The following is a 19,753-nucleotide window of genomic DNA, read 5'->3' on the forward strand; positions in this document are numbered from 1 at the left end:
ATGGTACTGGCACAAAAACAGACGCATAGATCAATGGAACAGAATAGAGAGCCCAGAAATGGACCCTCAACTCTATGGTCAACTAATCTTCGACAAAGCAGGAAAGAATGTCCAGTGGAAAAAAGTCTCTTCAACAAATGGTGTTGGGAAAATTGGACAGCCACATGCAGAAGAATGAAACTGGACCACTTCCTTACACCGCACACAAAAATAGACTCCAAATGGTTGAAAGACCTCAATGTGAGACAGGAGTCCATCCAAATCCTAAAGGAGAACACAGGCTGCAACCTCTTCAACCTCAGCCAAGGCAACTTCTTCCTAGAAACATCGCCAAAGGCAAGGGAAGCAAGGGCAAAAATGAACTCTTGGGACTTCATCAAGATAAAAAGCTTTTGCACAGCAAAAGAAACAGTCAACAAAACCAAAAGACAACCGACAGAATGGGAAAAGATATTTGCAAATGACATATCAGATAAAGGACTAGTATCCAAAATCTATAAAGAACTCATCAAACTCAACACCCAAAGAACAAAGAATCCAATCAAGAAATGGGCAGAAGACATGAACAGACATTTTGCCAAAGAAGACATCCAAATGGGCAACAGACACAGGAAAAAGCGCTCAACATCGCTCGGCATCAGGGAAATCCAAATCAAAACCTCAGTGAGATATCACCTCACACCATTCAGAATGGCTAAAGTTAACAAGTCAGGAAACGACAGATGTTGGCGGGGATGCGGAGAAAGGGGAACATTCCTACACTGTTGGTGGGAATGCAAGCTGGTGTAACCACTCTGGAAAACAGTATGGAGGTTCCTCAAAAAGATGAAAATAGAGCTACCATACGATCCAGCAATTGCACTACTGGGTATTTACCCCAAAGATACAAATGTGGCGATCCGAAGGGGTATGTGCAGCCTGATGTTTATAGCAGCAATGTCCACAATAGCCAAACTGTTGACAGAGCCACGATGTCCATCAACAGATGAATGGGTAAAGAAAAAGTGGTTTATATATATATATATATATATATATATATATATATATATATATATACACAATGGAATATTATGCAGCCATCAAAAGGAATGAGATCTTGCCATTTGCAACAACGTGGATGGAACTGGAGGGTATTATGCTGACCGAAATATGTCAATCAGAGAAAGACATGTATCATATGACTACACTGATATGAGGAATTCTTAATCTCAGGAAACAAACTGAGGGTTGCTGGAGTGGTGGGGGGTGGGAAGGATGGGGTGGCTAGGTGATAGACATTGGGGAGGGACTGTGCTATGGTGAACGCTATGAATTGTGCAAGACTGTTGAACCACAGATCTGTACCTCTGAAGCCAATAATACATTATATGTTAAAAAAAAGAAGAAGAAGAAGAAGAAGACAGCAGGAGGGGAAGAATGAAGGGGGGGAAATCAGAGGGGGAGACGAACCATGGGAGACTATGGACTCTGAAAACAAACAGGGTTGTAGAGGGGAGGGGGCTGGGGGGATGGGTTGGCCTGGTGATGGGAATTAAAGAGGGCACGTTCTGCATGGAGCACTGGGTGTTATACGCAAACAATGAATCATGGAACACTACATCAAAAACTAATGATGTAATGTATGGTGATTAACATAACGTAATAAAAAAAAGTAGCAAGTTTTATTTCTGCTTAACAGCTTTAAAGTTTCTATCTTTGGTGATAAGGATATCCTTTCGCCTCTTAGTACAGGGAAGATATCTTTCATATGGGAGATTTATTTCCTGCTTTCAGGGGCAACAGAAAAGTGTCTGAATGTTCCTGCACTGGCTGTTTCCCAGGTAGTTTCAATTCAAAATAATCAATATACCACTGTGGTACGTTTTGGGCAGCCTGCCGTTGGCCCCTACAAACACTAGCATAGCACATTTGCTTACTCTTTCCCTCCCAGCAAGTTAAATAGTTGCTTAGTAATGAGCTTGTATTGGTGGACATTAAATCTGAGAATCTGTCATGGAACAGCGTATTGTTCAAATTGCTACATTTCTGTGGCAACATTGACAGTGGACAAAGATTGTATTTGCTGAATCTTTTTTTTTTAAGTTTTTAAGTTCCATTTACTTAACTTACAGTGTAATATTAGTTTCAAGTGTACAATATAGTGATTCAACATTTACAAACAATACCCAGTGTTCATCAGAGCAAGTGCCCTCCCTAATCCCCAACACCTATTTAACCCATCCCCCATCCACCTCCCATCTGGTGACCTTCAGTTTGTTCTCTATAGTTGAGTCTGTTTCTTGGTTTGCCTCTCTCTCTCTTTTTTTTCTCCTATACTCACTTGTTTTCTTTCTTAAATTCCAGATATGAGTGAAATCATATGGTATTTTCCTCAGCCCAGGAAATTTGGGGTAAACATCGTTTCTTAAGAACAGAGTAGAATCTAGATTGCGTAGGCAACATTGTCTGTCGTGACTGTGTCCTTTTCAACTCCACTGACTTTTTCCTTCCTCATTGCTCTCTCTGGAAACTTCCATGAAGGACATCCCCGGATTAGGTGACGATAGTCATGGAACAAAGACTATATGTCCTGACCATTCTCAGGAATGGTCACTGTAACTTTTCTTTTCCTTTTTTTTTTTTTTTTGAGTTTGGCTTTTGTTCCTTTACTTGAGAGCCTTTCACTCCTAGCATGCACAGGATATGAGTTCTATTTGTTACCTAACTGAATGTTCCTACAAAGTAATTTTCAACCATTTGCTTCTGATGCCAGCATTTAAAAGCAAAGTGTGTCAAGCATTGTAACTTCTGTTGCTATTCACACCTTCTTTTCTGACCATGTGATGTGGCCAAACGTGGTCCTGATGCCAACCATGCCGTCACTTGTTTTGCTGACTTACCCCTCCCAGAGAGCAAGAAGCAATGTTGAAATAAAGGGTGAGCCAAATGTTCTAGGAAAGGAGAACAGAAATGTACTTTATGTCCTTTCTTCTGCCTTTTCACCTGGAAATATTTAATAATCTTGCCAAATTCCATATTGGGCTTTACTTTGCTATTAGTAAGAAGCTACTCTGTAGTCAAAAGAAACATGCATTCTCAGAAATGTAAACATTAAGCTATTTGATACATGAATATTTTGTTATCTAATTTGATTGATTTGTTTTCCTGACTTGCAGTGATCTTGCTTAAAATGTTTGTATGATAAATTTTAGATAGGTATTCATATGCCTTTCTATCAGTGATTTATTTACTGCATAGCATAATCAGGTCTACATTGTATAGTATAGACAGAAAAATAAAATATATTAAACCTTTAAATTCTCTAGTTATTATGTCTCTAGTTTCCATTGGACTGAACAATCAAATAATAATCATCTGTATGAATATACTATACCATGTTTTTTTCCCCTTCATACTAACTCTACTGTGGAGGTACCAGTGAAATAAGAACAGGGCTTTGTGTCTTTTACAACTGTATCTCATGTTTATTTTGTTTTCTTTTGTTTTTTTAAAGATTTTATTTATTTATTTGACAGAGAGAGACACAGCGAGAGAGGGAACACAAGCAGGGGGAGTGGGAGAGGGAGAAGCAGGCTTCCCGCGGAGCAGGGAGCCCGATGCGGGGCTCGATCCCAGAACCCTGGGATCATAACCTGAGCCGAAGACAGACGCTTAACAACTGAGCCACCCAGGTGCCCCTCTCTTGTTTTAATTTAACAGATATGGGCAATACTTTTAGAAGCCCTTCATTTCATTTGTATAAAACAAAATAGCATTGAGCTGAACTTTGCTTTAAAAAGCAGTTTGTAACAGTGGATCATTGATCACCACATCAAAAACTAATGATGTATTGTATGGTGACTAACATAACATCCTAAAATTTTAAAAATTTTTAAAAAATAAATAAAAAGCAGTTTATAAAACCATGTGTAATGATACCCTTCATCCATCAAATTGTTCCTTGAGACTTTTTAAAAAAATATGTATATATAGAAAAAATCTGATCAACAGTAACTACTGATTTCCTTAATGATGAAAACTGTATTTTTGAGTCTCTATATAGAATACATCATGAAATTTTTCTTAAATTAATGGCTAAAGCTCAAATATTGATTTCAACATTATCTGGATAGTGTTAAGTATTGCCAGAGAAAGTTTGTAAATTTTAATTTTATGAGAAAAAAGCATTTTAACATATTGTTAATAAACAAACATCACTAAAAAGTAGTTACTTTGGAATGTTAAAAATATGAGTGATGTCCTTTTAATACTATAAGATTCCACTTATATAGGTATGTAAAGTAGTCTAAATCATAGAAACAGAAAATAGAATGGTGGTTACTAGGGGTTGTGGGGAAAGGGAAACACGAAGTTACTGTTTAATGAGTATAGAGTTTCAGATTCATAAGATCAAAAAATTTTGGTGATCTGTGTGTATATGAGATTCAGAAAAGAAATTAATATTAAAATAATGACAAGAGGGGCACGTGGGTGGCTCAGTCAGGTAAGCGTTGGCCTTCGGCTCAGGTCATGATCCCAGGACCATGAGATGGGATGGAGACCTGCATCTGGCTCTGTGCTCAGCGGGGGGCCTGCTTCTCCCTCTCCCTCTGCCTGTCACTTCCCCTGCTTGTGTGCTCTCTCTCTCAAATAAATAAATAAAATCTTTAAAAAAGAAATAATGACAAGAGAAGTTAAAAGTGTTATGGGCTGTCTGAGGAGATCAGACCAATATTAGGCATTTAAAATGAGGAGAATCACTGTTAGCTGGTAGGGGGCAGGGAGGACTGAGGAAATTTAACGTGTGAAGTGAAACTAGACTAGGTATTAGAGAAACATTAGGATTTGGATTGCAGAGCTATTAGGGAGAATATTTCAGGTAGAGGAAGAGCATATGTGAAAGCATGTGGGTGAGAAAGTTTAAGGCATTTTCAGGAGACAATGCAGTAGCTCCACACAGCGAGTTACAGGGTGAGAGGAAATTAGTGGTAAGAGTAGAAAATATTGCAAATAGTATGTTAGGGGCCTTAAATGCCTTAATAATTTCACATTTATCTAAGGGGCAGAGAATAAACAATGGAAAAATTCTGCAGGAGAAAATGACATGATCAGATACATTCTTTATAAGAAGAGGGGACAATAGGGAACAGGCTACAAAGGTAATGCACAATTAACAAGAGCTGGGACAACAGGATAGAAGAATGAATAGTATGTACAGTATGAATGCTACATAGAGACTCACAGAACTTGGTAAATATGCAGTGATTGGTCAGGGAGTATACAGATAATTTTGTCATTTCTTCCTTGGCCTAATCGAAGAATCTTAGCCATCTTTAAGTGTACAGTTGCACACACAAATGTAGAAACATAGTTGTTTTGAGAGTCATGCTGAGTCAATTTCCACTAATCTCACCTGCCCAGGAAGGTTTCCCTTAAACAGTCCTCCCGCTTCCATTATGGTCAGCCAGAGTCCATCCTTACTCTACATGATGGGTGGCAGTAACTTTTTAAAATCATAAGTTACATCTTTACACTGCTCTGCTTTTAAAACACTTTCGAGTCTTTCCTTCACTTAGAATAAAAACGTCTAACCATGTCTGATCTGAAACTATGTGGCATAAACCTGTGAACATCTCTGATCTCTTTGTTCAATCTCGGGCTCTTTCCTTCTACTCCAAATAGAATGGCCACCTTCTGGTTCCTATGCCAACTTTATTCTTGCCTCACTGCCCGAATACTTGCCTGGAACATACGTCCTCCATACCTCCACATGGCTACTTCATTCTCAGCGTTTAGGTCTCAGCTTAAATATCAGCTTCAGAAATGTCACCCTTTCTGTGGTATTTAGGCACTCTTCCTTTCTTATCCCATCACCCTTTTCTGTTTGTTACATAGACCATATATATACTTGCACTATCACTCTGTACTGGAAGGTGAGACCCATAAAAGAAGGTGTCTTACCTCCCTTGTTTACTACGGTAGCCTGAAACACCTGGCATATATGAGGTGCTCAAAATTACCTGTTGAAAGAAAGCCATTTTAGACAAAAAAGAGGGGAGAGTAGAGAACTGAGATTGGCATGCATGTACGGTAAATAACAGGAGGCAGGCATTGTTCTGGACACTTCACTCACATTTCATCCCAATTCTTTTTCCTGATGAGGAAACTGAAGCCCAGAGATGTGAAGTAGCTTGTCCACAGCCTTACAGCTAGTCAGTAGCAAAGTGAGGATTTTTACCTAGATGGTCTAAATCTGAAAGCCACAGCACCATACTGTGGGCTCCTAAAACATAAAATCGAAAGAAACACATGTTGATCTGAGAAAAGGAGGGACCCAAGGATGGTTTAATTCTGTCCCTCCCTCCAACCTATTAAGCCAGATTCATTTATCACATGAATAAATGGCTATCCTGAACATTCAGGAAACCAAAGCGCAGATAGCTATGGGGCCATTCCTATGATTTAGAGGTCAGAGGAGAGGTAACCCTGCATCTCAGGATGACAGAAGGATATAGAATCATTCACTGAACCAATCAGGGAGCCTGAGAGAGGACCTGGTTATGGAGTTGTGGGTGTTTGCGGTGCTAAGACTAACTTAGTCCATGTCCTCAGTTCCATTCACCATGGGGTTAAACTTCAGTCGCAGAGTTTGAGGGCAGCATCCAGGTCCAACTGATCACACCTGCTGGAATTGCTGGAAGGAGTGTGAGGAGGGTAACCTGAGTCCAGGAGAAGTGTAGCTGTGCCCTGGGGATAGAGAGATTAAGGCAGCATCTCCTGAAAGGGAGTAGCAGGAACAGGGATGAGCTGGGTAAACCCACGAGCTGGGATCTGGTTACCCAGGTCTGCTGCAGGGATTACAGGAACAAAAGCACCCTGGAAGTTCTCTGGGAGGGGAGGAGCAGTAGACAGCATGGCTTACAATGAGCGTTTACGGAGATTTGGGCTGATTATGCCCAGGGTGTGAAGGAAAAACTACAAGCTGGCATGGGGAGCGGGTTGCCTGGCAATACCTGATCCATCAGCAAACAGGGCATCAAGAAATGGTAGGGAGAATGAGAAAGTGCAAAATAGCGAAGAGGAAGAGAGAAGGGAAGAGAAAGAAAGAGAGTGAGCCAAAATGGGCAAGAGGAGTGAGGGGGTCCAGTCAGCTAGTTGTTGTATTTCAGAGAGAGTTGACTTTATGGATAGCAGTGTGCATGTGGTCAGGGATGGGGATGAAACCATGACGGTAAGAGACCATTCTCTACCCCTGCTAGTCTTTGAATTGATTCAGGCCTTAACTTAAGGATGCAAAGCAAAATGACTAAGTGATCTCTGCAGAAGTGGAACCTGTGACCTTAGAGCTATTAGCACCATGTGGTACTCCACTGAGCGAAGGGCAATCAGTTGAAACAGAAACAAGCAACAAAACTAGAAGGTGTCCCTGTGGACTGAGCCTGGGGCATTCTATGGGGCTAATTATCTGCTCTCTGAAAAAAAGGCTGGGGAGAGGTTGTGGCAATGGTCAAAGAGCAGACAGGCCAGGGTGAGACAAGACACCAGGACCTATCAGGACTATGAGCTCAGGATTAGTATGGAGTGGAGGGGAACCTGCTTCATGGGCTATGAGGATAGGACTGGATATTAGGGATGGAGGGACTTTTCCATTCCCGCTGCAGTTCAAAGGTCATCATGGTGCTTCCTTTGGGCAGAACAACGAGCCCTTAACTAACCACAGCGGCTCCCTATGGGGTTCAGGCAACAAGAGGACACCTGTGCTCACCTTTCTTGTATCCCACACCCCACCCACTCGCCAGATGGGGTACAACAAGGGTTGCATAAGAGTACACCTGAGTCAGTCTACTAGAACACCAAAGTGTGTGAGGGTCGCTGGGAGAACCAAGTGTGGTGAGTGAACTGCAAAAGGGAGAAGGAGGTGTGGGGAGGGACAATAAGACTCAGGGTAAGAGTGATAAGATAAATGGGGAGAGAACAGTAAGTGGGGAGATGAAATAAGAAAGAAAGAGGAGGGTGTGGCAGTTTCTGTTTCTGAGCCTGAAAGGACAGAAAGGAGATAGGGCAAAGAATTTGACCATTCTCAGAAAGTTACTTCAATTTTTGAAGAGTTGGAAGGTAGATGGGGGCTGGAGGATTGGGATGGAGCGGTGGAGAGATCAGAAAATCATGGTGCCCTTTGTAGAAGGGAGGGGCTCAGAATCTGGGCAGTGAGACACATTTTTATTTAAGCCAACTCTTTAAAACAGCTCACAGAATTCAAAAAACTTATTTCCTGTCTAAGGGAAAGATGTTATAATAGGAATGAAAATTAAAAAGATAGTTCTTGTCTTCAAATAGCTCACAGAGCAGTAGGAAGGCATGGGAAGAGTTCCAGTAGCGCACTCGCTTACGTGAGAGGGGTCCACAGGGTCGTAAAAGAGAGAGTGATTCACTGGGAGGGAGCAATACAATAGAAGTCCTGTGGGATCTGAGTTCCAGTAAGGAAAAGTCGTTTTCTGAGATGGAAAACTGGAGAGAAGGGACAGGTAACCATAGGTGCAAAGCCAAGGATTATGACCAAGCATGCAGTCTATTTGGAACTGGGACTGAATATTTAACATCATACTTTAGAACTAGAAAGTCATGTGGAGCAGACTTTGCTGACCAAACAGATCATGGAGGGATGTCTTCAAATTGCATAGTGCAGTTTTAAGTTTACTGGTGGCCAAAACCTCTGGATGGTGGAATTTGGGGAACCATAAAAATTCAGTGGTGGTATCTTCTGTCCCCCAAATATGGCCTGTTTTTTGCTTACCTTGCCTGATAATAACCTGTCAGGGTCCTTTGTTCCCAGGTTCTTCAGGGCAAAACTCTATCTCCCCAGTAAAGACATAATCTGAATATAGGGAGCAGCCGAACTGATCATTGCCTTATATTCCAACTATCCACCAAGATTTGAGACTAAGAACATGGGTGGTTATTTTCTAAATTTGGGTCTTACAGGGCACCTGGGTGGCTCAGTCGGTTAAGCAGCTGTCTTCGGCTTAGGTCATGATCCCAGGGTCCTGGGATAGAGTCCCACATCAGGCTCCCTTCTTGTCGGGTTGTCTGCCTCTCCCCTTCCCTCCCACCCCCTGCTCATGCTCTCTTTCTTCCTCGCTGTGTCTCTCTCTCTCAAATAAATTTTAAAAAATCTTTTAAATAAATAAATAAATAAATAAATAAATAAATATGGGCCTTATAACTTACCTAATCATTCCTCTTCCCTAGATTGTTTTATTCCTCCCTCCCACATGCTGTGCTTGTTTTCCTTATGTTCCTGATGTGCATAGGTCTCTAACCATATCAATATTCCATAATGTACCTGATTTGATCTCATACTTTGTTAAGTGCTTTTCCATGGGATATACCACCTGTTTCCAGTGGATTGCTTGGTGCTCAGCACTAAAGATATCTCTTTCAGTACAGTCCAGGTTAATCTGGAGACAAAAGGGGGCCTCTCAGGTTATGGAGGGGCAATTATTGCCTTGGAGACAAATCCACTCTCTTAGCCATTTCTTCCTACTCCATTTTATCCCCTAGGGGCCAACACCTAGAGAGCTGATGCTATAAATCCTCACACATTGGCCACTTCTTGAAGCCGTCCTAATACTGCAGCATTCATTTGCAACCAAAGACCCTGTCTGACAAACAGTCTTCAATGCTGGTATGGTAAATAGCAGGGAGAATTGTGGTGAGGGCCCTAATTGCCAGGGCTAGGTCTAGGACCTAATAAAGTGAGCAAATTTATCCATAATACTCTGCTATCTCTATGTGGCTGCTCAGAGCTCTCCATGACACCAGCATCAAATCTGCCCTATAACTGTGAGAAACAAACTGCGGGTTCTAGAGGGGAGGGGAGTGGGAGGATGGGTTAGCCTGGTGATGGGTATTGAGGAGGGCACATTCTGCATGGAGCACTGGGTGTTATGCACAAACAATGAATCATGGAACACTACATCTAAAACTAATGATGTAATGTATGGGGATTAACATAACAATAAAAAAATTTTTTAAAAAATCTGCCCTATAGCCAAATATCCTATGTTCCATTTGCCTTTCAGATGGAAGGGAACAAATCTGGTAATGAGGATAAAACTTTTGTTCTCTCCCAAAAAACATCATTCAGTATTTATACACATGTTTTGGTGACAATGTTCCCACTCTTAGGTTTGAATCATAGAATTAAATCTATAGAGAGCAAGATTTCAGGTTGAGAAAAGGAGAGCTTACTTATCTTTGTAGCAATATATCAGATATTAGACGTGAGATAAGGATGCCTAATTGGTGTGATGTGAGATGTGACTCAAGATGTATGTTTATGATCCCCTGCATTTCTGAAATATATTGATGTACGCATGTGGCTGCATATTGAGGGGAGGTTTGTGAACATCTGATGAACATGTGTGTATGTGAGGAGATAAAGGTTACTCATTAGCTGAATATGTGTGTTTTGGAGAATGACTGAATCTTTAAATTTACCTGTCTGTGATTGTGTGAGATGGCAAAAGATTAAGAGCATTGGGCATTCACAATTTGTGGAGGTGAGTGCATAGATGGTAACATACATGACCTACAAGCATTTTGCTTCCACGTGCCTTTTCACTTAGACATGCATTTCTATCGGTAGGTATTCAGAAGGGCTTCTATCTTCGGGAATGAGCATTTGCATATTTCTGCACCCTTGAATGTATGTGTAAGTTATATTTTTGTTTGAATACCTGTTAATTTGATATGCATCTGCCTCAAAAATATTTCTGTCCATGAATATAAACCTTCTATACATGAGTGTTTCTTCGTATCAAGGTGGATAAGTGTGCGTTTGTGTGTGTGTGCATGTGTATGAGTGCATGCATATATGTTTGTGCTATGTGTGGGAATACACGTCGACTACAAAATGTGAGTACCTTTTTGTGTTCGAATAGTATAAATGGCAGGAGGTACATGTGCTTCTTGTATGCTAGTTAGGTATATATGAGAGTGCTTTCAAAATTCTGGGAAGGAGTGAACCTGTCAAATTTGAAGGTCCCATGTGGAGCTTTAAATATTCCCACAAAAGCCTCAGAGGCTTTTTTCAACAGGCATCTATCCCAAACCTCTTTCTGCTTTGCCTTCTATCAATTCTATCCACTACCTGGCCTGCTTTTAATGAGCAGGAATGTTCTGTGAAATGTGTAAGATTCAGCAGGAGCCTCCGTGCTCTGCACTGCAAGCCTAACTCCATCTAGGGGTCACTTCAGGCAGAGGCATAGACTCCAAGAGGGTGAGGACTAGAAATACGTTGAGAAGAAAGGACTCCACTAGAAAAGAATAACATTTTGGAGAAACTTATATGAGGTGTACGTACATGAGGGGTGGATGGGAAGATTTTGAGAAAGGTGACAGCTTATGGAATAATAAAACTCAGTGGGCATTTCAGAAAGAAGGATCAAATCCAGGAGAAAATTTAGAGAAAAAGAATTGCAAATGTGTAAAATGTGTAAAAAAAATGTATAAAAGGTTTATGAAGCATATTTATGTGAAGTTTAATATAAACCAAGAACTAGATTCACAACAGTGAATAAAATAATCATCTCTTTATTCATTCCATTGAGGGAGGCACAGAAATATTAATAATTGAGAATGATAAGGGCTATATTAGAGAATGTGCTGATGTGATAGGAGAGAGTAAATAATCTATCCCAGAGCCTGTTTGAGAAAAGGTGGTCACAGTGTTCAGGGAAGAGAGGAGCAATGTCTGAGTTGGAACTTCATGATATATATGAGAGAGCAGGACATTCCACTTATAAAATGTATTTTTTGAATGTGTGAAAATTAATGATCTATCTGAGGAATCACAGTAGCTCTGGAAGGCTAAAATGCACGTATAGAAGTAGAACAGAAATGAGTTAAGCAGTAAAGGTTGTTAGGGGACAGATGGTAAAGAGGTTTCTATGACAAAAAAAGGTGTGGTCTTTATTTTAAAGCGGTGGAAAATCAGATGGTTTAAAGGAAAGATGCCACAGCCACATTATCAGATTGCAAATTAGAAATAACACTGTGACACCTACGTGGAGGAAGATTTGGAAGGCAGAAGAACTGGCAGCAGGGAAACCTTAGCAAAACCCAAAACACTGTTGATGAGTAAAAGTGGATACAGAAGAAAAGTTTGAGATGAGACAATGGAGTTATACTAAGTAATTTATAGTTACTCATTTGGTATGAGAATATGTCTTTCCAAGAAAAAATAGTGTTGGGGTTAAGGCCAAAGTCATCTTTGAATCCTATCTTCAACTCAATATTAGTCCCCTTGCTCCAGTCATTACTACTTTAATCAAATCAATTAATGCAAATCTGTCCAGGACTTCTAGGCACTTATATACAAATGTAGCTATCTGAGGGATAGCATTAGGAGACTTTTAAAACATACATGATACCATAATAGATAAATCATTATGCATATTTTAAACTCAACAATATATTTTCTTTCTTAACCATTGAGACTACTATGCACCATGACCATTTCTCTGATTAATCAGTTATCAGAATTAATATGAGAATTATGAAGAACTCTATTCTACTTATGTTTTCCTCTTGCAAACAAAAATATTTTATGCCTCTTCATGCATATGGGTTTTTCTGTCTGATAGATAGATCAAGAACTAGAATTGCCAGGTATTTCTTATTTTGATGAAATGTACCAAATTGCTCCCAAAAGAGCTACAAAATTTTATAACTGACAGCCTTGATTAAGAGCAGTTTTAATATCTTTTCCAGCATATAATTTTATTAAATTTTATGATTTTATCCCACATGACAGGTAAAAAATGTTTTGTCATTTTGTAAATATGTATTCCCTTGCCGTCAAGGGACTGGAACCCAGGACCCTGGAATCGTGACCTGAGCTGAAGGCAGACGTTTAACTGACTGAGCCACTCAGGCACCATATATATATATATATATATATATATATATATATATATATATTCTTATATAAAATCACACCTCATATTTGCTAGATTTTACATCAGATTGCCCATCTCTGTTTTATTTATTTGTAGTTCCTTAAATATTCCAATTTTAAACTTTTTCAGTAGTGTAAGTTGCAAATGTTGTCCCATTCTGGGACACTGTTCCATTCTTTCCCTTATCTATTTTAAAATTTTTGATGCTACCGTGAATAAAATTATTTTCTTAATTTTATTCTCAGATGGTTCGCTGATATTTATAAACATACAATTGATATTTGTATCTTGACTTTGTATCCAGTGGCCTTGTGAAACTCATTGATTAGTTTTAGTAATTTGTTGATGGATTCCTTGGAATTTTCTACATATAGTTTCATGTCATCATGATTAACAGTCATTTTATAACTTCCTTACCAAAGTGGACATTTTAATTTGTTTTCTTTCATGCATTACCTAGAATCTTCAGTACAATGTTGAATAGAAGTGACAAAAGCAGATAACTTTTCCTCATTCTAAATCTTACAGTCAAGTATGATGTTAGCTGTAGGTTTATTCACAGTTGCCCTTTATCAGATTGAGGAGTTCCTTTCTATTTCTATTTTGTGAAGAATTTTTATCATGAATGATTATAGGATTTTGATGAATTCTTTTTCTGTGTCTACTGAGATAACTATGAAGTTTTGGGTCTTTATTCCATTAATATGGCATATTATAGCAACTGATTTTGAAATGTAAAACCAACATTGCCCTTATGGGATAAATCTCAATCAAAGTATATAATTCTTTTTACATGTTGCTGAATTTGCTTTGCTATTATGTTAATACTTCAGAGCTATTTGTCTGTAGTTTTCTGTGATGTCCTTGTCTAGCTTTAGAATCAAGGCCCACTATCCTCCTAGCATGAGTTGGATTTTTTATGTATATATATATATACTTTTAACAAGATAAATTTATTACTCAGAGCCTGAAGTCTGGGGCATCCAAATTTTAGATTCCAGCTAATTTATTCCTGGTCAGAACCCTTTTCCTATCTCGCAGAAGGACAATTTCTTACTCTATCCTATTCTGGCAGAGAGAGCTCTCTGGTCCTTCATCTCCTTATAAAATCACTAATCCCACCATGGGGACTAGAATGAGTTGGATTTTAAAAAACTCTCCCCTATTTAAAAAAAAAAAAAAAAAAAAAAAACCCAAACCTTGAGAAACATTTAGTATTAGTTCTTATGCTGATTTTTTATGTGATTCACCAATGAAGCCACCTGAGCCTGGGGTTTCTTTGTAGAAAAATTTTAAATTATTAATTGAATTTCTTTATCTGTTATAGGTCTGTTCAGGGTTCTTATTTATTCTTAAGTCAGTTTGGTAATTTATGTCTTCCTAGGAATTTTTTTCACTTAATCTATTTGTTGGCATATAGTTGTTTATAGTATACCCTTATTATCATTTTGATTTCCGTAAGGTCAGCTGTGATGTTCCTTATTTTATTCCTGACCTTGATAATTTATGTCTTTTTTCTTATTTTCTTTGTAAGGCTTACTAAGAGTTTTCAATTTTGTTCTATTCAAAGAACAAATTTTGGTTTTATTGATTTTCTCTGTTGTTTTCAATTTTCCATTTTGTTGATCTTTACTCTAATTACTTCACCTGTACCTGCTTTGGGTTTTGATTGTTCTTTGTGTTACAACTACTTAAGGCAGAAGCTCAGGTTATTGATTTGAAAACTTCTTTTCTGATCTAGACATACTAACTTATAAATCTCTCTCAAAGCACTGCTCTAACTGTACACCATAGTTTGGGTATGTTCTGTTTTCTTTTTTATGTAATTCAAAATAGTTTTTAATTGCCCTGGCTCTTTCTTCTTTAACCAATGATTATTTAAAAGCATGTTGCTTAAAGTCCAGATTTCTTACTATCATAGATCTCTAATTTAGTTCCATTGTACCCAGAAACATCCTTTGTATGATTTACTGTTTAAAAGTTTATTGAGGCTTATTTTGTCACCCAGACTATAGTACACAATGTTGTGTATTCTATAAATGTCATTTTTGATTCGTAATGTTGTTCAAGATTTCTGTTTCTTTGCCGATTTTCTGTCTGATTGTCCAGTTAATGAGAATGGGATATCGAAATCTCCAACTGTTACTGTTGAATCATTTATTTCTTCTTTCAATTTTTTCGGTTTTGTTTCATGTATTTTAGGCATCTAGTGTTACTGTATATGCATTTATGAATGTCCATCTTTCCAACATTATGAAATATCTTTGTCTCATACTATTTCCTGTCTTGAGCCCTTTTTCATCTGATGCTGGTATAGCCACTCTAGCTATCTTATAGTTGTTGTTTGTGTGGTATATGTTTTTTCATCTTTTTACTTTCAACTTATATATCTTGCCATCTATAATATGACTCCTGTGTACAGAGTAGTTATCCCTTGCTTTTTTTATTCTGTCTAACAGTGTCTACTTTTTGTGAGGAGTGTTTAGTCCTTTTACTTTGTAACCATTGTTACGGTTGGAAATCCGTCTGCCACTTTGCCAGAATTCCCTTTGAAATACCCAGCCAGTCCGCTGATCCATGGCTCACCCCAGAGAAGGCCACAACCTCAGGGTAGTAGAGCCTCAGTAACCGACAAGCTCCAGATCAAAGAAGCCAGCTCAGGCCCCTGGAACAAAGCTGTCAGCATTCCCTGTTTCACCACTGCCGACAGGACTGGAGGCAGTGGGGGAAACGAGGGCAGCCCCAGGCCAGAATGTCAACAACATGGGAGTCATTTCCCAAAGTTCTGTAGTTTTCAGGAATGGGCTTATGTTTTTGATGGATTTCCAGGCTGTTAAAATGGTGTTGACAGTTTTACCAGTTTTGCAGTCGCTTTTCGGGAGAGGATTTTTCAACCCCCTCACTCAATCACGCTACAAATGAATATCTTGTTCCTACTCATTCCATTTTTTTTAAGGGGGGGAGGGGCAGAGGGAGAAGGAGAGAGAGAATCTTAAGCAGGCTCCATGCCCAGCACAGAGCCTACAAGGGGCTCGATCTCATGACCCTGAGATAGTGACCCGAGCCAAAAACCAAGAGTCAGATGCTTAACTGACTAAGCCACCCAGGCACCTCTATTCATTCCTTTTTTAATGTTTTCTGTTAGATTGATTAAGATCTTTATTTCATTTATTTTCCTTTATAGTTTGAAAGTTTTACACTTAATTTTAAAATATTTAACTTCATATTTTTAGGATATATACATTTAGAATTTCATAATAAATATTTAGAGTTAATTTACATCCATATTATTCCCCTAAGAACATAACTTAGCATTTTTTTGTTTTTCTTTTCCCCATATCACAATTTCATGGTCCTTTTGTCTGGAATTTCAGTTCTAACTTTTTTGGGCATGTGACTGAGGGAAGGAGATAAGACTATAGTGTGTGTTCAGTCCTTCTTGTTGAAATTAGAAAAAATATTTGGACATTATATGTGAAATGAGGTTAATTGTGGAGCTTTTATTTTGGGAAATTGGTGAGTGGTGATATCACCAACTGACTTTGAGAATCAAGATATGTTCCCTTTTTTCTTTTTTTCTTTTGTCATTGTTGTAATTTCCCTAACACTGTCTTCTACTAATTGAGGAAACTGGAAGAGGTTTTAAGAAGCTTTTGTGAAGACCTGTTTTGAATTATTTGAATTTAAAATAAATGGGACAGGAGCACCTGGGTGGCTCAGTTGGTTAAGCATCTGCCTTTGGCTCAGAACATGATCCCAGGGTCCTGGGATGGAGCCCCACTTCAGGCTCCCTGCTCAGCAGGGAGTCTGCTTCTCCCTCTCCTTCGTCCTCTCCCTCTCCCTCTGCTCCTTCCCCAGCTCGTGCTCTCTCTCTCTCTCAAATAAATAAAATAAAATAAAATAAATAAAATAATAAAATAAAATAAAGATAAATGGGACATAAGGGTAGAGATTTCCAGGGTGAGATGAACATAGAATGATCTAGGGGGATATATTTGTGATTCATCAATTTACAGAGTTTAGCTAAAGTCATGAGAGTAGATAAGACCACTGAAGAAAAAGAAAAGACCCAAATAAAGATCCCTCAAAAATGCCAAGATATACCTTGGACAGGACACAGCAAGATGAACTGAGCAGTTAACTTCTGAGAGGTAGGATTAAAAAGAAAAGGAGAAACTGGATTTATAACAGCCAAAGCTCATTGAGAAAATACATTAATTTAGGAAATATGAGTGCCCCTTGATTTAGTACTAAAGGGGTAACTGGTGACTTTGATGAGAGCACTTAAAGTTCACTGAAATGTGAGTGTGTTAAGGCAGCATGAAGTCAGAATGTCTGGGGGTGAGGGGAGCAGAAAAGATATTTATAGGAGTATAGACCCCCTCGCAGGTGTTTACCATTGATGGCGGGACATTAGTTAGGAAAAAGCTACAAGAAAAGGCAGGGTTAAAGGAAAGTGGGGCAACGATTTAGGGAGAGAAACAGATTTAAAGACAGCTTTAGAAAAACTGCCAAGACAAGAGATGAGTATGGCATAGATATTAGAATGTATGTGTATTCAGGGAAGGGAATGTGTAAGCGTGTGTGCTGGGGGCTGGGGAAGGAGGAGGCAGGTTGTTTTAGATTGCATCATGCAAATGTGTCAAAATACTAAGTAAATCTTTCCAATCAGTTTTCAGGTTCCAGAATTCAAAGTGGGATCCAGAACTATGTCAACATTCCCCAACCAGGCAGCCCCCAGTAACACTTCAATGGCCCCCACCTTCTTGTTGGTGGGCATGCCAGGTCTGTCAGCTGTACCCTCCTGGTGGACAATACCACTCATCACCATCTACCTTCTTTCTGCCCTGGGAAATGGTACTATCCTCTGCGTCATTGCCCTGGATCCCACCTTGCACCACCCAATGTACTTCTTCCTCTTCCTGCTGAGTGTGTCTGATGTTGGCTTGGCCACAGCCCTGATGCCCACCCTGCTGGGTCTTGCCTTTGCTGGTGTTCATGCTGTCCCTGCCTCAGCTTGCCTCCTACAGATGTTCTTTGTCCACGTCTTTTCTGTCATGGAGTCCTCTGTTTTGCTCGCCATGGCCTTAGATCGAGCACTATCCATCTGCCGCCCTCTCCACTACCCAACGCTCCTCACCAATGATGTCATTAGCAAGATTGGCCTGGCTATCGCTTTCCGATGTCTGGGTCTCCACCTACCCCTGCCATTCCTCCTGGCCCACATGTCCTACTGCCACCCACAGGTTCTGACCCATTCTTACTGCTTGCACCCAGATATAGCCCATTTGGCCTGCCCGGGCTCTTGGAGTGCAGTCTACAGCCTCTTTGTGGTTCTGTCAGCCATGGGATTGGACCCCCTGCTTATTTTCTTCTCCTATGGCCTCATTGGCAGGGTGTTGCAAGGTTTGGGATCGAGCGAGGAGCGCTGGAAGGCTGGTCAAACCTGTGCTGCCCACCTCTCTGCTGTGCTCCTCTTCTACATGCCCATGATCCTCCTGGCCCTCACTGACCGTCTCAGGGTGCCAGTACCTCAGCCTGCCCATACTCTTCTCTCCTATGTCCACTTCCTGCTTCCTCCACTGATAAACCCTATTCTCTATAGCGTCAAGATGAAGGAGATTAGAGAGAGAATATTCAAGAGGTTACAGCCCAAGAAGGTGGGTTGTGCTCAATGAGGAGGATGCCCTCCACATTTGGTAGCTCAAGGCTACCTGGTACAAAGGCTTTCATGATAAGAACTCAGTTCACCATGCATGAAATGGTCACTCAGGCACACATAAGCACATATACATGGATGCCTGTCCTTGCAAGTGTGCATGTGTATATTAAGGAAAGCTTACAAGCTCCAGAGAATGGCAGTGGTCTACCCACAGTTACTGATCCATGGCATAGAGAGGCCAGGATGTAGGTGTTGTCACAACCTTCCAAGTATGCGTCTGTTGTTGTTCTGTTTTTGTTAATTTCCCCACCACGTCTATACCCCAGGAACTGAGGAAACTGGAGGAGTTAAACAGCTACACAGCAGAGAAATGAGAAGACAGAAACATTCAATGGCACTCTACATGTGTGTGTACATTGTTTTACAGACCTTTTCATGGATTTTATATATATGTGTCATGTATATAATCACATATCTCTGATCTATTAGTGTAGCCTCATAGTCTGACTTAGTTAATATGGCATAAAGTGATCTCCCTCTCATAAAACAAACATGAGCTTTGGAATCCTAACAAGAACTACATTATTTGTACAGATTAAATGTAAGAGAATCAACATTTATGATGATAAGCATTCACATCCAAGAATATATGATAGATGTTTCACTTATTAACACCTTTTAAAAATTTTTCAATAAAATTATTTGCATTAAATTTATTTCTATAGTTTTAAAATGTATTTTGCTGCTTTTATAAATAAAGTATTTCCCTATTTCTATTTCCACACATGTAATGCTAGATTGAGAAATAACATTTTAATCTTGCACTAATATCTATTTTACCAAATTATCATGTAAATTATAGATTTTATTTCTGGATTTTATTTGTATTTAGCATATATAAGTAAAAATGCGTGATTGGTAATGTTTCCCTACTATTCACACAACTTATTCCATTTTACTTTATTTAATTTATGAAATCCCCAACCCATTATGAAAGATTAAGAGTGAAAATGAACATTCAAATCTTGTTTTTTATTTTTACAGAAGTGGCATTAATGTTTCACCTGTTAGAACAATGGTTGGCTGCTTGATCTTTGGGTAAACTTTTAATATTTAAATAATATATGTGTATTCCAATTTTATTGATTTA

At 39.3% G+C, this 19,753-nt stretch overlaps 1 protein-coding gene across 1 annotated transcript; it reads left to right on the plus strand.

The window, feature by feature from the left end:
- The first annotated feature begins 17,650 nt into the window (after positions 1 to 17,650).
- Positions 17,651 to 18,619, plus strand: LOC110576471 (olfactory receptor 51S1). Its single transcript, XM_021685661.1, has one exon. It carries the CDS (start codon positions 17,651 to 17,653, stop codon positions 18,617 to 18,619), a length of 969 nt encoding a protein of 322 aa, XP_021541336.1.
- Positions 18,620 to 19,753: the final 1,134 nt, after the last annotated feature.

Source organism: Neomonachus schauinslandi, chromosome 11 (genome assembly GCF_002201575.2).
Source record: "Neomonachus schauinslandi chromosome 11, ASM220157v2, whole genome shotgun sequence".
Lineage (NCBI taxonomy): Eukaryota > Metazoa > Chordata > Mammalia > Carnivora > Phocidae > Neomonachus > Neomonachus schauinslandi.

Coding starts and splice junctions, on each gene's coding strand:
- LOC110576471 (XM_021685661.1), top strand. CDS start 17,651: ATGTCAACATTCCCCAACCAGGCAGCCCCCAGTAACACTTCAATGGCC.